This window comes from Dreissena polymorpha, chromosome 15 (genome assembly GCF_020536995.1).
Source record: "Dreissena polymorpha isolate Duluth1 chromosome 15, UMN_Dpol_1.0, whole genome shotgun sequence".
Classification (NCBI taxonomy): Eukaryota; Metazoa; Mollusca; class Bivalvia; order Myida; family Dreissenidae; genus Dreissena; species Dreissena polymorpha.
Genome location: NC_068369.1, coordinates 63,011,090 through 63,030,786, shown reverse-complemented (window position 1 = coordinate 63,030,786; position 19,697 = coordinate 63,011,090). Strand labels below are relative to the sequence as shown.

Sequence of the window (19,697 nt, the reverse complement as noted above, 5' to 3'; positions counted from 1 at the left end):
CAAAGGATTTGACTGATTTATATTAATATTACCGGTAATGTTAGTTTGATATTGAGATATTGAATATGTTCAGATGTACAGATAATGTCTGGGCTGCATTTATAAAGTATGACTACAAGTTTTTTCTTATTCTCAAGCAGAAACTTAAGAAATTCACCATTCAAGACAAAAAGCGAATTTTAAAAACACAAAAAGCCCGATAAACAAGAACTGGAACCAAATACGAAGGACAAAATAAAAAATCCTCACATTGAGTGGCTTGATTGGTCCTCGGCAGTATGGTCATACCGGAGGGTGCTAAATGAGCCGTAGACCCCGTCGCTAATGTAATACATCACGACGGGATTGTCAGACATGTTTGGCTGATCGGTGAGCTCCCCATCTGGAAGACCAATCAAAACTGTGTCGCTTGAGTTTATATGACCATCCAATACATTAAACAACAGATACATTTACCCGGTAAGCTGTTTTTCAAGATAAAGCTTATGAATACCCCCAACGCTTTATCAGATATGTTTACTAGCAAATAAATAAGAGCCTCGCTCTGGAAAAGGGGGGGGGGGGGGGTAAATGCATGGTCGTCAATGCCGCTCCGATTAGCCTGTGCATTTCGCACAGGCTAATCAGGGACGACACTTTCCGCTTTTAATATTTTTTCGTTTAAAGAAAGTCTATTCTTAGCAAAAATCCAGTTTAGACAGGCTAATCTGACAGTATACTTTACGCACATGCGTTAACCCCTTTTTCACAGAGCATGGCTCATATGAAATTCTGTGAATAACTAGGAAAGAAACTTGTCGCGTACATGCACGCTTTATGATGATGAACAATTAAATGTTGGCTCACTTGTGAATTAATAACGTACCCAAATTTTTAATATTTATTTCAGAACAAACAGATCGACTAACACAATGAATTCAATGTATACCGTTCTTGCAGAGGTATTATGCAACGCGTTGCATGATTTAAATTTCAACATATATGATTTTATTATCATATTGCAAGTTAAAACTTGATAAACTTGATTCAACTTACATCTCATAACAACGCACTCAAGTTTTAAATCCAAGCCTGCAAAATGGGTTCCACAAAATGGTCAATTAATCCAAATAACTTTTGTCAATATTTGCAATACAGTAAAATAACAACTTATTAAAGTACATTAATATCTTGAGAAAAATGCATACCTACCGTTGCAATGCTGGCCGCGTTGCTCAATACGCTTAGAAATGATGTTGACCGCAAGTGTAAAACCCGACGCTACCATGTAGGTGCCTGGTTCAGCAATAAACTCAATGCCTTCCTCCGCCGGAAAATACTTTTCCAGTGCCATGTTCACCACCTGGGCGATCTGAAAAGAATACAAACACGCATTACGTTATTTATTAACTAATTTTTTATTCACATAAAGAACAAATCTTAACACGACAGTTGTGATATTAACATTGTTTTATGTAAACGGATACATTTTTATGCAAAGGCCAAAGGCCACATTTAAAAAGCAATAGCTTACTTTTAAGTCAAAAGATACACATACTAATAGCCAAATTCCAGGTATTATATTTTTCCTTCTTTTTTGCATACCAAACACAATACTAAATCCATGTTTGCACGTTTATGTACATTGTATGCATTTCCGACGATAAGGAAATACACAACAAAGTTTCATCGCACAACAAAGAGCTTCAAACTGTCGAATACCGCATACAGAATGAAAGGAGACTGGCACGCTTGCGTGGCCAGGAAAGCCGCCACCGATGTCGAGCATCATCATGTTGAACCCGAGGTCGCGTCCCTGGTCGAACACCATACGGGCCTCTTTGAAAGTGGCTGCCATGGCCTCTGGCTCCAGGCAACCGCCTCCAACGTGAAAACTGACGCCTTTAACGTCCAACTCAATGCTTTTGGCACCGCGCAGGAGATGGATGGCCTTGGCGGGCTTCACACCGGACTTTATGCTCAGATCCCAAAGGCATTTACATTTGCTTGGCGGAAGGATACGGAGAACCAATCTACATATGCAGAATTTGGTGTTGCCAATGGTCCAAAAATACTGTTGATATTGGTTCGTATTACTTTTCTGATATTTACAGTTATGCCTTCATTTGTCTTTGAGGTTAACATTCTTTAGTCAGACATGAATCTGAAACCTGTTATTAATAAATCAATATCATTAGCTTGAACCAATGATTTTTTAAACTTAAGTAATTGATGTCAACTGAGTGCAGACATAATATTTAAGATTAAAGAAAGTTTTTTTCTGTTTATTTTAATTAATAACTCTGAAAATTATATTTTTAATGAATATTTTGGCAACAAGAGTTAACAAACTTTAAAAAAAAAAGTTATTGGTTTTCTAACCATTCACTGGTATGATACTACTGGATGAAATGCACAATTTCATAAACATTTATATTTGGGTTGTTTATTCTTATAAAGTTATCTTCTTTATACACTTAAAAATCACAGTGGATCAGAATGTTCAATCATATAAAGTGATGTTTATGGTGCTGTTTTTTGTGTGTTTTTTAAAGCATATAGTCTATTGTCCTGTATAATGAGCCACCAGTATTTCCCCGCCGCTTAAGACTTAAATTGAATGTTTTATTTAGTGAAAACATTTTCAAAACAAGTGCGACATTTAATTAAACATGTTATGCCTTCACATAAAATAAAGGCAAATACATTTAGATATCAGGTAATTCCTTACTAACATGACCATTCTGTAAGGGCACCCTAGCAACCCTGATTCTTTCATATCTTCCTATCAATTTGTTGTCATATTTGTTCGAAAAATATTGAATGTTTTAATAAAATTTAAATAAATCAATCAAGTGATATGTTTATTGTTTTATAAAACCAAAACACTGATTAAAAGAGAATATTTTCAAAGTTATTGGCAATTTACATAACATTTGAAAACTTTGCCGGTATTTTTTTAAACAATAGATCTACATATAATTCACATTTTTTAACAAAAAATTCTCCATTAGGGCCTATGTGATAGAAGTTTCTTAATAAAAACAAACATGGTTCAAGTTTTATCAGATATGTGTCATAATTTCTAAAATAAGTTTGTGGCCAAGCTATAGGAATTAATGAGACTATATAATAATATTGAAGTATAAACTGAAATATATATTTTTTTATTTTATGCACTCAAGTTAAGGTGTATTTTTTAGCAATTATAGACAGTGTTCCTCACCAAATTTAAAGAAATATTTTTGTTTTAAATCATTTGAGCATTAGTATAATATATTGTCGTGGTACAATATTTGCGGAAAACATAAGAAGAAATTACCGATCGTCAGTTTCAAAACTTGCTTGTTGCAAACAAATACATTAATGAGTAAAAGTAATCGATTTCAGCCAGGAACACTGTCTATAACCGCGAATATATTCTTTTTAGTTTACGATTTGTGTTGACAAGGAACTGTGTTTAGTATCCCATACTCTCATAGTATCGGTCCTCTTTATAGTATCGTGCCTTGAACGAAAACCCTTCAAGAGGTGCTGGAAAGTTATTTATTCAATTTTTAGAACTTGTTATTTATTTCATTTCTATCTATGACTATAACGACGATCATTCTCATGATTTTCGGTGTTCGTTGGAAAGTAGGTCATGTTTATTCGAGGGTGATGCTATGAGGTTTAATTACGTAACACACAATTATGTTAGTTTGTTTATGGATTAACAGTAGCTTTATCAAATATTTTATATTCCGCTAAGTTTTGAATATAATGTACACATATTTAAAGAACAAAAAGAACAAGAATTTCGTTTTCCATTAAGTTACTTTGTTAAGAACAAGTACATGCGCATAGTTACAAATCTTAGCAACCAATTTGAAGGGCCGATACTATGAGACAATTGTACATGAAACAGATTACAGGGAGCTTAGTCTAGCCAGCATTTTGTCAAACCATTTCCGATGTTAATGCAGTTTTCGTTGTTATGTCCAAGAATACACATTAACATATAAATATATAACACATGCGCGTTTTTGTATTTGTTTACTTCCAAAAATTCATATGTATTCATTAAGAGGGTCGAAACTACGGATAGACATGCTAAATAGCATGCATGCAGCATGGCATTGATTGTTCGGACAGATTCGTGTCTCGACGTTCTTCATTTGATAATTGCGGACTGTTAATTCCAATCAGAAATTTACGGAATACCGTTAGGCCATCGTGGTTACACCTTAAAATCCAGAGAAGAATACGACAATACGATGATAACAATGCGACAATACGATAGAATGCGAGAACACGATGACGAGACTGCGATAATTCGAGAATGCGTGAGTACGATGACGAGAATACGACAATACGATGACGACAGTACGAAAATACGATCGCGAGAATGCGAGAGCGCGATGGCGAGAATGCGATGATACGATGGCGACAGTACGATATGACTTTCGCATTGTCGCCATCGTACTATCGAATTTCGCCATCGAATTGTCGCACTGTTGCATCGTCGTCATCGTACCATCGCGTCCTCGCATTCTCCATCGCGTTCTCGCATTCTCGCCGTTGTATTGTCGCACTGTCGTCATCGTATTATTCTAGTCATCCTACTCTCGCGTTCTTGCATTGTCGCCCTCTGGAATTTAATGTGTGACCACGATGACCCTGACGGTATTCTGTAGAAAAGAGCTTATAAACGTTTATTTAGACCCATGTAAAGCGAGATAATCACTTGCGACTTTTTGTTTACTGCCCATTTGTGTCGTCACGAGTTTCCTCCCTTCTCGGTTCATGCTACTTTTATAGCCTATAAACTTTTCTGAACTTAAGAAAGAATGTTCATGCGTTGAATGTTATGAAAAGTTCTTTAAAGATAAAGAACATTTTTTTCAAATATTTACGGTATATTACACTAGATATTTAATCAACCATCCGCTAATTCAGACACAAGTTAGTATTGACAAATCATTTTTTAAAGTGATTTCATTGACATAACCTTACTTTGCAGTTGGAAAGAGACTTTTCACTTTATGCAGTTCGGATTCATTGTCAAAAGTCATCATTTCGACGTTGCTATTGGCAGAAAATCGAATCAAAGAGGACTGCTTGCAAGGGTGGGCATAGATGATGCGTGACGGAGACACCCCTATGGACAAGATCTTCTGAATCTCCACCTGTGAACACAGAGCGATGGGAGAAGAAATACTAAATGAATTAAATAATTCTGCAATAATATCATGTATTTGAAATTAGAAGGTGTCCAATAGCTGAAGGTCATTGACGCATAAATTGTCTATTTGAGCTCCTTAATTAAAGGATATGGTAAGAGCTGGGCAGCCATAATATTTTCCTGCGAGGCTGATACCACCAGAAGCGCGCGCCATGGTGTGCCAAGTTAGATAAACTTCTGTTCATTCATTTCCAACCTGGTATGCTTTTTCCCAATAAATGTGTTTTCATTTAGATGTTACAATTAAGTTTTCACTACAATTTGAAAAAAAACAACAGGTAACTTACATCCTGCTTTGTTTACTAAGTTGGTAGTAAATGGGTCCTTGACTTTTGATTTTTTTTTATCGAAATATATATATATATATATATATATATATATATATATATATATATATTGCATTGAAAAATATCCAAGGAGCTTTATAGCGACTTCCTAAAGTTATCTTGTAGATGGTTGAGCAGCAATGTGGCTTCAAATTGAAACTTGAATTCACATGGTCATAATATTGTTGAAATTGCACGAGGACGGGATAGGAGCTGGAGTGAAGGTATCTTGATACCAAAGGATTCTGAAGCATGACCGTGGCTAGCAAGTATGTTTGAAAACCTTTTTTGTAAATTTGAAGTCTTATGGGAGAAATTGACATATCAATGTTTTGTCCAGTAACAGGCATGATAAATGTCGCTGGAATAAAATGTCGACCGTTTTTAACTATGTTATGCTGTTTTTCTCTGCTGGAAGAACGGCATCTACAGCCATAAGTGCAATCACTATATTTCATTCCAACTATTTTTCAAATATACCACTGAGAACATCGTGTTGTTGATGTCTGTGTTGTTTGTGTCTCTTTGTACCAGGTAAAATGCATCATTTACTTCAGAAAACTTGACAGATCGTTGATTTGCTTACATTAACATAGCTTTCCGGTTTCTGTGGTCATCATAGGAGAAATCCTTCTCTTATCACCTAACTCCGATTTTTGGTTTTGTCTGACGTTCATTCAGTTTCAAGCCTGGTGTCCCATCATACGATTTGTTCAACTTTATATCGCCTGATCTATTAATATGTTTGTTAAGTATTTAACTTTTATCAAAAACTGTTTGCGACATTTTCATAGCATTTTGCAAAAAATACACTTACAGTCAAACTAAAGCTGCACCAGCAAGAGGGAGACTCTTTTTATTATTATACATTGCGTTCCTTTATAAATGGAAATGCACCAATCGCTAAAACGTGGACACGAAACAAATGCAATAGACAAAACACACACGTACATAACAAGCGCACACACATGCAAAAAAGTGGAGTCACCAAATTGAAACGGTTAATTCAAAAGCACTAGTGATTGTAACAAGTTTTAAGGACCTCTTAACATAACACTTTGCTCAGAATTATTAATGAAACATTTCTGTAATAAAGGGTACATAATGGCATCCTGATTCAAATTAAGTAGCAATACAATATGTCAATTTATCTACAATTTCAATACTCAATGGTTATATTCAGACCACAGCAACACAACCGTAACTTTATTTATTTATGAAATGAAAGCAGGACTCAACTTTATCGCGTCTTTATTAAAAGGCTGAATAGCAATACCCTAGCTCATATAGTTTTTACATTTAGATCATCTTCAAGCAATGCAAGAAGAATAAGGTTGTAAAAGGCTTAATTGTTTTTTTTTTCTTTTTTTAAGCAAAATAAAGAGTTTAAAATACATTAAATTGTTTAAATCGAATATTTTGATATTCCGAGATTCAGAATCTTACTCGCAATTAGCCCATAAATACTATGTTTCTAAACAAAAACTATTTTTAATTTGTATATATTTTGTTTACTGATTTGCCTAGATCTGTTAGATTATGCGCCCCTAGAACGCCCTTCTCCCTAAGCATTTTGATTTTGTTCGTGCCTTGCATGGTATGTTGCCCTTTCCTTAAATAATGATGCATTTGTACGGTAGTAAGCAATTCAATTTCAGGGATGAATTAAATAATTTATTGCATGCTTAAACTGTTTGAAAATGCAAAGAACATGCTTTTACGGAGGTTGTTTACTTAGCGACAGTATATTGTGCTAGCGATAGAAAGACATATACTGATAAATAAAAAGTATATATAAAAGATGCAGTAATGTATCTGAGGGGCTCGGGGATCAAAATACAATGTTCGCTATGAAACACATATTAAATGTGGCGTTGTGTTCGATAAATACACGTTGCCTTGGCTAGGTTTGTCCCGGAAAGTCCATTTAACTAATAATACATGTTGAGGGGATTCGAGATTGTCCTAAAATAGATAACAGAATGGTTACTCATTACCTTATTCATGGTTTAGAGCGCTGTATATGTACAGTTTAATGAAGAATTAATGTAGTGTACAATCTTTTTACTTGATCAAGGATTCATCTAAGAAGTGCATTAATTTCAATACCTTTTCTGGTTTTAATAGCATATTGTGTAAGTTATTTTATAGTGTATTGTCTTTTTTTATTTCACCTGAGCAAAACGTGATCATCGCCAGCTGGTCCGTTCTGCGTATCAACATTGAAACTCTGAAGAATATATTTATTGCCACATCTTCATGAAACTTGGTTAGAATATATGTACTGGTCATGTGTGATACAATGTAGATCACTACGTCGAATTAAAGAAAGCGTGTTAACAACCTATGGAAAACATGTGCGAAATATCGTTAGACAAGATTACTCTAAAGGCCATTTTTATTTCAAAAGCCTCTTAGTCAGAAAATGTGTCACAATGGCATTTCCCCTGAATTGTAAACTGCTCAATTGGTATCAGATATAAGATGAAATTTAAGATAAAAAGCTTGTGAACAATTAAGTAGCAACAATGATTGTAAAATCTTCGTAAAACTATTTAAAAGCATTTTGTTCAAACGATATCTCAGCCGTATTTGGAAACAACAAAAACGAATAACTCGTTGCCAAAAACGCTAAAATACATAGAAATAAGTTGTGAAACATTTAGAAGCCAAACTTTTTCCCCAATTCTTTATTAAATTCAGTTAGAAAATGTATTTAAACTGGGCCACGTTGGGTATGAAACCATGTCACTAGCTAAAATAGACGAAAACCTTCAAGAGAAATCATGTAATCTTTACAAAACTTAGTTAGACTATGTATCCCAATGATAAATCAGTTATAAAAATGTTTCATGCGGCATTTAAAAAAAGGGTTATTAGGTGCAATAAAAGCCAAAATGTTCATAACACTTTACAAGTGTATTTCCTCATGAACGTTTGTTAAAATTATTTATTAACGAGTGAGTTATGGTTCATGTCTATTGAACAGTGTTGTCGCTGTGAAGTGGGACCCGGTTACTTGTGGCTTAAGTGAATCCATATGAACACTCAAGACCTCCCATGTGTTACCCACTCATGGAAAAATAATTAACAGCTGTTTATTTGGGTTGAGTTTTAAAATTACCGTGATTGCTAAAAAACATGACAGCAATTTGTTTCGGCAAATTTTCTTATAATTATGTTGTGACAAAGTGGTCAATAAATTGCAAAACATAGGAAAATCTAGTTCATTGTCATTGTTCCATTTAATATTTTAATTAACAAATTGTTATTACATAGCTAACTTCTATTGTTTAATTTGTTTAAAAATAGTAAGTAAAAAATAAGCTGATAAGCTTATTTAGTATAGCGGTGAGCTACATATTCATGCATCGATTCGATACCTGATCTCCTAACTTGTGTGAGGTGAAGTTCGGCTATCGCCAGTATAGGGCAGTTGTCAGTTTTTTATGTGCAATTTGGACCGTTCAACCAGCTAAAACATCAACAGTTTTATTTGATAAACTGACGACAGTAATATGAATGAAATATTATTGATATGCGAAGAATCCGACTTAATAATATTCAGTAACTAAATATACTGGGAATGATGATAAGACTACAATTGTGTAAAAAGATAAGACATGAAATAAAGAATGTTCAAGAAATAAACTAGTTTAAACTATTTATATGTATGCTTAAACTACACAATTGACGTTCAAAGAAACAATTCTGTGAAGTTTAAATTGATTATTTAATATTAAGTAAGATTGTCCCTGACATTTGGTGCCTTGTGTGTTTAGTTGCCATTGACGATAATACTGTAAGGAATCAACATCCGTTACAAACAGACTGCATCAATGCATCGTGCGCCTCTCCAGGGCAACGATCATCTATCCGCTACTTTAAATATTTATATTCCATGGAGTAGACACATTAAAACCAAGATTACTCAAAGTTACCGCAGGGTCATTATGTAAGCAAAATGTATAAGTTGATTTATTTAAAGGAACATCAATTTAATTTCCACACTTGTTGTTAAGACATTATGTTTACATCAATCAGTTAAGATATTCTGTTTACATCAATCATCACATAAATATTGTTACCAATAGCATGTCCAAAGCGTTACTTAATGTTTATTACAGTAGCAACAATACTTCTATCTCGTTGTTAACTAATTGCTCTAGACCAGTATGTTTGTCGCTAGAATTGTGTGTCGGCGCATGGACTTTTTGTTTTCCTAACAATATGTATCCGAGTATTTGACCTACAACACGTATTTGGGTTTTATGCCCGGCGATTTGAACAGAGCAATTAAATTCGTACTTTTAATAAAAAAACGCGTAAACCTACGATCATATAAATTTGCTTTAGGATACTTTGAAGAAAAAAAACATTCACATTGATATAAGGTCAGTATTTGTACATATTGAGATCTTGGCTCCAAGTCAGGCCCGTACGTTTTTTTACCAATATTTCTTGTTTTTATATCAACGACAAAAAAACTATTGATGTGTTGATGGCAATACACAGCTTTTATCAAGCATGTGATTTCAATATTGGTTATAGTAACAATAGTTATAAGAAAGAGCCCAACATTGGGTCATATTTCAAAACAGTACGCAAGGACAAAGACATGTATCTTGAGTTAGATACGTTTGTCTACTTCGCAATGCGGTAGAGATGTTGTTAAACTGATCATTATCATAAGCTGTTGTTATTGGAGATACAGCATGTAAGCAATTTGTCCTTTAGCTTATCTTGTCACTTGAAACTTTGTAAATAATACGATTTGTAAATGTATATTGTACTCTATTTTCAGTGTTTACCAATTTTTTGTCAGGGAACATAGTTTGAAAAACACTCATTTTTTGCTGGATAAGTTTTGAGGATTGAACATTTTCCATAAAACTATATATACATCTGGAGTTGTATCCATTGGAAACATATTGGACTGTTGGTTTAGAATTGAAATTGAAATGCTTTCATTTGAACAGCAGAAATGTTCCCTGTGAGCTTTGTGAAATCAGTCCCAGCTTTCAATTTCGAATAATGACTTACTTGCAATCATAGGCCCTTCAGTTGTATGTATAGTTTTGGTATGAATTGTGTGCTTGTATATTTTACAGATGTGGCTGATACTGATTGCAGTTATTTTTGTCATCATTATAATTATCATCGGTGAGTATAAATCTAGTATAATCATCACGGGCTTCATTATCAAGCCTACATAATTTATGCCATTGTGTAACGCCACAGGGAGGGGATATATCGAAGACATTATGTCGGTCAGTCTTATGCTTTGTTCGCAACCAAAAGTTTTAAGTGATAATCGATACACGGGTGTGGTATTCCGCGGATTTCAGCAGATCTTAAATGCCCAGGAATCATGTCTGACACTCATGTAAATTTGTAAAATTTGCTCTATACTAATGTATTTCGAGTAAATTTACAATCTACATACTCTATTCATACAAAACGAGAAGGGTTCCAGTCTCATGGTAGTGTTGTACATAGTAGTTACCAGCTTAATTAAGAAGGTTAATGTTTATTGGAATTGCAATAATTTAAAAATAACTTTTAGGGGTTTGGGTTCTAATACAATGTGCATAGTATTAACATTCATACTGTTATGATCATTTTGGTATTAATTCAAATATTTTATCTGACGTAAGTACATGGTAACAAAATAACTTTTAGTTTTTTTTCCAAGCACGTTTGCATAAAAATGTTGAAAATGTGTTTAATTGCTTCCTGAAACATTGTTATACGGTTTAATACTATTATAATCGAATTATGTGACATTTAATGCATTTCATATATGAAGTTTAAAAATGTCTTTATAAGGTCACACTTTATAGAATATATGTTTAAAACTTAATGAGGAAACAGGAATCATATCGTATTGTTTTCGATATTATCAAAAGATAAATTGTACGTTACAAGCTTTTGGCAGTGAATCTACACACAAATTCATTCTTATTTGGCTGTATTTCTTGTTATTATGTTGTAGTATCATAATCATCATCTGTTGATCTGATTTGCTGAAATGTTGTACAACATTAGATTATGAGGGAAGAGAGAGAGAGAAGATAGATAGTATAGAGAAGAGAGAGATAGAGAGAGAGAGAGAGATGTATATAGAGATATAGGAGTGTATTGAAGATTTTTAGTGAGGTGGTGAATGAATATAGTTAGAGAGATAGGTATTATATGTTTGGATTTTATTGTTGTGGGGAAAGATAGATTTATATATATATATATATATATTATAGAGATATAAGTAGAATATATATAGATATATAGTATTATATATTATATATATATATATATTATAATATATATACATTTCACCAGGATTTTTTTCGTGCACCAATGAGGAAGGCAGTGTGGAAAGGGGATGGTTGCGGCAGGGGGCGTTCCCCCCCATTCGCGTGTCGATTTTTTTTATGTTTTAATGTTCTAAATAAAAATCTACACTACTTTGGAGCTGCTAAAACACAACATTTTCTTTTATTACTTATTTATTTTTCCTCACTTTGTTCCATATATCTTAATATTAAAACACAAGCAAAATAATAATAGGCATTTGAAAGCAAACAATGATTGAAAAAAAACACATAACAGTTACCTATTTTACCACAATAATACATGCATAATATATATATACATTGTTTAGTTAAAAAACCTGTTCTTCGAGGTTTCTCCTAGTGCCAAACATCCATCATTCTCCCTAAGTCCACTTCCTCAATGTCTGGCCCTTCAATGCTGACCATTATAAGACTTTTGAGGACAGCAGACTTCGAGCACGATTTTCTGTCTTCACCCTTTTCATGGAGATGAAGCCCCTCTTGCAGGCAGTCTGAAATTAACAATTTGTAAATTGCTTTGACAATAGATCTTTTGAATCGCTTTGATTTAAATACACAGATTTATTAAAGCCAAACTAGCACCTTTGTACCTTTCGATTGATATTGTGCGCTTGCCAGCCTAGTCATGTACTTACCAGCTGTAGATGTAGGAAGATGCAGGTCAACAGCTGCCAGCTTGTAGAGATGGATATGGCTGTTCCGTCACCCACTCTATTGCCTCATCAGCCTTCTTCTCTGTGCCTTTAAGGCTGCCTCGAACCTGCCTCCAGTTGTTAAGTGTTTCTTCAACGGTTGAAGTGGTCAGCTGGTTTCTAAAACATATATAGTTACATTGATTGGTTATTGAAAATATTGCCACAAAATCTGGGTATTTTTAACAAGGTATTATAATTGAGTAAATTTGAGAATTTACATTGGAAGAAAATAAATATCATATAAGTTTTATTTCACATGCTCGCCATGGTTGTCCATGTCGCCAGTAGAGAGCTTGGTGGTGTTTAAAAACCTCAAACAGTTGAAGCCATTGAATACGAATCTGTAATAAACATTGCCATCATTGCTCAAAACATTTCAATAAGTTACGAAATAATAAACGGTCAATAAAATAGGGCATTATATATTCACTCTTATAATGATAATATTTGTAACAATTTAAAACAATATGATGTATCCATAAGCACTTAAAAACTAATAACCGTTGACAGTTCCAAGGGAGGTAACTGATGTTCATTAATTAGTTGTATCGTTTGTGTTTGTTTTAAGTTATTGTTCTTTTCCCCTGTTTTTACTTTATCTCCTTCAATGAATAAAAAAAAACGAAATGGTTATGTAATTGTTATCCTATGCTATCGCAGCTAGAGTTTTACTATATTATATTTTCGTTGTTTAAAATGGATATGTTTACTGCAAAACGAATGACCAAAAAGCGATGAAACATTTCAATTTATTGGACTAACTCTTGTGTTTAAGATTAAAGCCACACACCTTATCTGGCATAGTAAATTTAAGAATAAATAAGAAACTTATTCTATCTATGCCAATTAGTATATCTGGTGATTACAAGGTATTAATCCGTCTTTTTTACGATTAACAACTTAAAAATAATCGCGTTTGTCGAAACGGACGAATACGTCTAGAAATCCTACTTTCGGTTTTTAAAGCGGTACCCTTTGTAAAATAATAAATTATTTGCTAACTAAGCTATAGATTTAATTTTATCTAAGCCAATTATAATAAATCTGGTGGTTACAAGCTAGAAATTCGTCTTTTTGATCTTTAAAACTAAAAAATAATCACGTTTTTCGATATTGACGCACACATGTATAGGTATAGAAATCCTACTTTCGGTTTTAAAAGCCGTTTGAAAAATAATAAATTACTTGGTAACTAGGCTATAGATTTAATTACAATTTTTCACACTTTCAAATTGCTTCTATATGTATTGATTAACGTGTATTTCATTTCAAGGTGTGTGGCTTTAATTGTATTACTATACTTGGACCGCTTATATACAGAATAAAATGTGAATAAGGTGTATCGATAGCCTGCAGAATTGAGTTAATTAACTATTTAAACATATATTGATTGAGGCGTTTTAAGTTTCATTTTGAATACTGCTTAATATATGTGAACAAATCATTTTACAGAGACACATAACACTTAGGCCATACAAAACGATAAAATAATAAACATTACCATCATTGTTTTAAACATTTTGATAAGTCACGAAATAAATAAAGAGTCAATAAAAATAGCGCATTTAATATTCACTCTGACACTATTCAAATCTATAAAAAAATAACCCATATGATATCGCCGTTACGTGTTTGAAACTTATAACAATTTACAGTTCCAAGGGAGGTAACGGATGTTCATTAATTAGTGGTATCGTTATGTTTGCTATAAGTAGTTGTTCTTTTATTCGTTTTTTTCTCAACATTTTCTTCTGCAATAAATAAAAAGCTTAATGCTTATGCAATTGTTATTTTATGCTGTCGCATTAAGAGTTTTAAAATGTCTATATTTTCTTGTTTTTTAAAGGGACATATTTTTATGGTACATTTCAACTTACAAGTCTAAGACTTGAAAAAAGAGCCAATCCATAACATTAACCAGGGAGATTAATTACACTTGGGGAAAACAGAAACAAGGAATAAATAATAAATTGCATTGATTATGATGTTTTAGCTTTATTATATGACTATACTTGGAAAGCTTGTATAAAGAATAAAATGTGAATTAACTGTATGGATAGCATTGCAGATTGACATCATTTATAATATAAATAAATATTAATTAAAAGCGTTTAAAGTTACACTTCGAATTCTGCTTAATATACGTGAACACATTATTTTACGATGATACAAAATACTTAGGCCATACAAAACGAATATATAATATACATTATCGTCATTGTTGGAATCCTTTCAATAAGTCACGAAATAAATAAAGGGCCAATAAAACAGCGCATTAAGTATTCACTCTTATAATAAGCATACATGTGGATATGTATAACCGTTGATAGTTCCAAGGGAAGTAACTAATGTTCATTAGTGAATAGTTTCGTTAGTGTTTGCTTTAAGTTAATGTTCTTTTTTCGATTTTTTTAACAGTATCTTCTGCAATAAATAAAAAAGCTTAATGCTTATGTAATTGGTTTACTTTGCTATCGCAGCTAGAGTTTTACGATGTTTATATTTTCGTTGTTTAAAAAGGATATGTTCACTGGAATACGAATGACCGAAAAGCGATGAAACATTAGAATTAATTGGAATAATTCTTGTGTTTTAGATTAATTTTATTACCATACTTGGGCCGCTTGTATACAGAATGAAAATTTGAATTTAGTGTATGGATAGCCTTGAGAATTGAGCTCATTAATTATTTTAAATATATGTTGATTAAAGGCATCTTAAGGTACACTTTGAATACTGCTTAATATATGTGAAAAAATCATTTTACAGAGACACTTAACACTTAGTTCAAACAAAACGATAATATAATAAACATTACCATCATTGATTTAATCATTTCAATGAGTTACGAAATAAATAATGGGTCAATAAAAATAGCTCATGTAATATTCACTGTAATAGTATTCAAATCTATGAAAATTTAAACCCATATGATATCGCCGTTAGCTTATGACTATTGACAATTCCAAGGGAGGTAACTGATGTTTTTTCATGAGTGGAATCGTTAGTAATTGCTATAAGTTGTGTTTTCTTTTCTTTTTTTAAACTTTATCTTCTGCAATAAATAAAAAAAGCTTAATGCTTGTTTACTATGCTATCGCAGCTAGAGTTATACGATGTTTATATTATCGCTGTTTAAAAGGGACATGTTTACAGAAAAACGAAATGATACATTTCGAATTATTTGTTTTAGGCTCGAAAAAAGCAAAAGCAAGGCGTAAACCAGGGATAGAAGTGTCACTTAGGACATACTGAAACAATGGAGACATTAGGCCGTAAAGCAATTGCAAAATTTGAAAAAAGATGATATTTTTCTGATATTTTAGCTTTATTTTATGACTAAACTTGGCCCGCTTGTAAAGAGAATAAAATAAGAATAAACTGTATTGATAAACTTGAAGATTGAGCACATTTAATATTTGAATACGTATTGATTGAAGGCGTTTGCAATAACACTTTGAATACTGCTAAATATATGTGAACAAATGATATTGCAAAGATACAAAAACTTAGGCCATACAAAACGAATCTATAATAAACATTACCAGCATTGCTCCAAACATTACAATTAGTCACGAAATAAATAAAGGGTCAATTAAAATATTGCATATGTAGAAATGGCATAAGCTGAAATATTTTTTGGAGAGCACTCGGATATATTAGAACAACTCGAACCGTCAAATACGGAATAATCGGACCCACTTACATACGAATAGGGAATAGGATTTGACGGTCACATGGTGCGAGTGACGATGCAATGGAAAGAGATAAATAATAAAATGTTACAAATACCATGCATTTCGCGAATTAAGTAAAGCTATTGTGTTGTTGATTGATTTTACACGCTTTAAACATTATTTCAGTTCATTATTTCAGTTAATCGGGCGATCATTTAACCCATGGCAGCTGAAAAATACGTGACCAATTACATTACAAAATGCATTAAGAAGCCGCATAAACGCGAGGTGTTTCGTCTATGCGGTAATTTTAGACGCATGTTAGGAGCATTGACAATGCACACTTGTGCCACACAGACGCTTCCAAATGCATAAATTCTAGGAATATATCAGTAAATGGAGACAAATATAGCGCGATCGGACCTCCATTCTTCTAGTTCGCCAATCCGTCCGTTTTGTATGTTTAGACACACAACTTAATTTGAAAAAATATTGCCCAAATAAAATTATATATTGAGTTCTGCATAATAAAAGCGTTTTTCACAGGACGGCTTGATGAACATAAGTGAATAAAAATTGCTCCTTGAGTAAATGTTTATATTAATGTTAAATACATATTTTGATACCTGTGATGGTGTTATATTTTTAAGATTATAAGCGACTTCAAACCCCGAATGCTTTATATTGACCACTTCACGGAGAATCGATTATATTTTCTGTTGTCGAATGCGGTGTTTTGTTCCTTACAGCAAAGAGTTATGTTTATTGATAGATCTTTGCTTACAGTATAAGGAGCTGGTGATAAATGACCTGTAAGTCTTTTAAGTCCATGTTCCATATATTTTTATGCTGCCAATTATGACCGATATAAATCTGAACCATCGTCTATTTATTGATCGATTTCCGTTTCCACACATCTGTGTCGAATTGTCTCATCCGTTAAGCGATCGATATGTCCATCATTTGGCAGTTCTTTTTATTTTTGGATAAAGTTGAGCGATGTCAACGTCCTTGGAAAAATGTATTCGGAACTTAATCAAAAAGTGAACCTATTCGGCATTATTTTAATACAATCACTAACCAAATTATATCCACAACAAAATATGATGAAATAAAAATACAAAACATTGATTTTGACATTTGATCATCATAATACAATTATTGAATAATTGATTATCGCATGCTATGTTTAAGCAACAAACAGTGAATATTCGTTGTTCTTGCTGGTCATTGTTTTGTTTTCGTTGAATGTTTTCGTTGAGCCAGTCATCATACATCAGATGTTCAACGGTTGACATTTTAATTATGAAACACTACTCAACAGGAATAAAATGTCCCGTGTTATAGTTAACAACGCGTTCATATTGTCTAAAATTAATTTCGGTCAAAGTAAAACGGTATTATCTAAAATGATTCATTTCCTATTTTGTGTTATTTCACACATTGTGACTAAATTAATGTATTCATTGAAACGTCAGTTCATCATATAGTATTTATCCGTTTTTTAATAAATCATTTAATACGTGTATTGTCTTGGTATGAAAAAATCTTTAAAAATGATGTTATGTTAATTGAGATTGTATGGATAACAATTGCAACCGTTGCTTTTCAACGAGTTTAATTTATTATTCCATTGACACGACCGCTGAAATCGTTATGGCACCTTTGTGATATCGTTTCCGCGGAGTTTAACTAGTACTTGTTTTGTTTTATTTTCATTCTCAGACCCGCGGGACTTCAGTTAATATTTCAAGAGTTTTTGTTGTGACTTTTAAAACACGACTCGCATACACATGAGCTGCGTTGTGAGAAAGCCAGGCTTAATGCATGTGCGTACAGTGTCGTCCCAGATTAGCCTGTTCAGTCCGCAAAGGCTAATTGGGGACGAAATTTCAACATACACTGGATTTACGTTTAGCAGATACTTTTCTTTGAATTTCGTTTAAAATTTGTGTCCTTGTAATTATACCAGAGCTCTATAGCAACGATGTTCAAATATAACAATTTAAGGCTTTAAATGACACACTTCAAATAATGTGAACATCTGCGAACATGTCCCTTTTTAACTTACACAATAGTATGATAATGGTCACAGGGTTATGATGCAATTGTGGTTATAATAATACTGAAATGCAGTGACATGCCACTGATGCTGGTACTGCTGCTGATGATGGTACTGCTGCTGATGTTGGTACTGCTGCTGATGTTGGTACTGCAGCTAATGAAGATGATATTGATGGTCATGACACTGATTATGCTGATGATAACTAGGAAATGAAAAGGAGACCTATCATGATGATATATATATATATGCAACTTATTTTTCTTTATAAAAGTTCACTAACGAAGATGCGATAACAGAAAAGTGCAAGGCTATACTTAACTATGGCATTCGCTGTATTCGTGTACGCAAACGTACAGAGTATTATTTGACCCGCGTCATACGAAAATGGGTCTTATTCGACATAAGTAGCTCCAGACCGATTTGCGCATTCATTCAGTCTTGCCAGAAGCTACACTGTACATCAATAAGACCACGAAACCTTGCGTTACTGCACACGCTGCTCTGGAGCAACGCTGGTCGCATATGGAATAGGGCCTTTTTTCATATGACGCCGTTCAATTTGGATTGTTAGGGGAATGATAAATTTTGAATGCACATATTGACTTTCATGACAAGAGAGTGAGTCTCGTTTTGACAAGTCACATAACTAAAATATATGCATTATTTATTATAAAATCACTGGCCCGAACATTTAAGTTTCCCCAACAGGGTTTTTTGTTTAGAAAACGCGGAAACATTCTTAAAAGCGTGTTATTTAAAATTCAGCGCTAGCCCGTTTGCTAACGGCATAATACATGAAACGTGCTAAGGATAAAGGAATATTAAAATAAGCGTTTTCTACCTTATCGATATTATAAATGTAGCGTGTTTCTTTAAATAAAACAATATATAAAGCTTGTTAAAAAAACACTTTGAGTTTACTTGCGATCTCTAAAAGCTTTGATCATGTAATAATAAATGAAACGTATGTACGTTGCGGGAATAATAAAAAATAAAGCGTGATTATTGTAATGGGATACTTAATGGACCTTGTTACTTGCGCTCTCGAAAAATTCTGACTACAGAGGGAAAAAAAAATTACCGACCCTGATATTTTGCGAAATGGATTTTAATGCGTAATTGTAACTTGGTCATACTGTGTGTCGATTGAACATGCAGAGAGTAGTCCGGAATTCCTTACATTCAACATTGCTACATTCTTTACGCTGTAAACAGACACAGTGATGTAGCCAAAATTCAAGGGATTTATATCGCGTTATGTAAAGGTCATTTAAGGCGAGACGCTGAGTTAAACAGCTACACCAAAACGCGCATTAGTGTTTAATACCCATGTTAAGGTCAGACACTGTTTGACACCGTGTGAACTGCTAGGATAACA

General features: G+C 33.2%; 1 protein-coding gene across 1 annotated transcript; it reads right to left on the bottom strand.

Moving 5' to 3' along the window:
* Positions 1–245: 245 nt before the first annotated feature.
* Positions 246–7,535, bottom strand: LOC127859793 (ornithine decarboxylase-like). The gene is made up of 5 exons (XM_052397298.1): positions 7,527–7,535; positions 4,975–5,147; positions 1,709–2,012; positions 1,207–1,351; positions 246–382 (listed from the first exon to the last, which is right to left on the bottom strand). The coding sequence occupies exons 1-5, from the start codon at positions 7,533–7,535 to the stop codon at positions 246–248; spliced, it is 768 nt and encodes a 255-aa protein (XP_052253258.1).
* Between the last annotated feature and the right edge of the window lie 12,162 nt (positions 7,536–19,697).

Excerpts from the sequence above, each read along its gene's own strand:
- LOC127859793 (XM_052397298.1), bottom strand. Across the intron at positions 2,013-4,974 it reads AGTCTCTTTCCAACTGCAAA|ATTGGTTCTCCGTATCCTTC; the intron begins GTAAGGTTATGT and ends CTGCATATGTAG. Across the intron at positions 383-1,206 it reads TAAGCGTATTGAGCAACGCG|ATGGGGAGCTCACCGATCAG; the intron begins GCCAGCATTGCA and ends TTGGTCTTCCAG.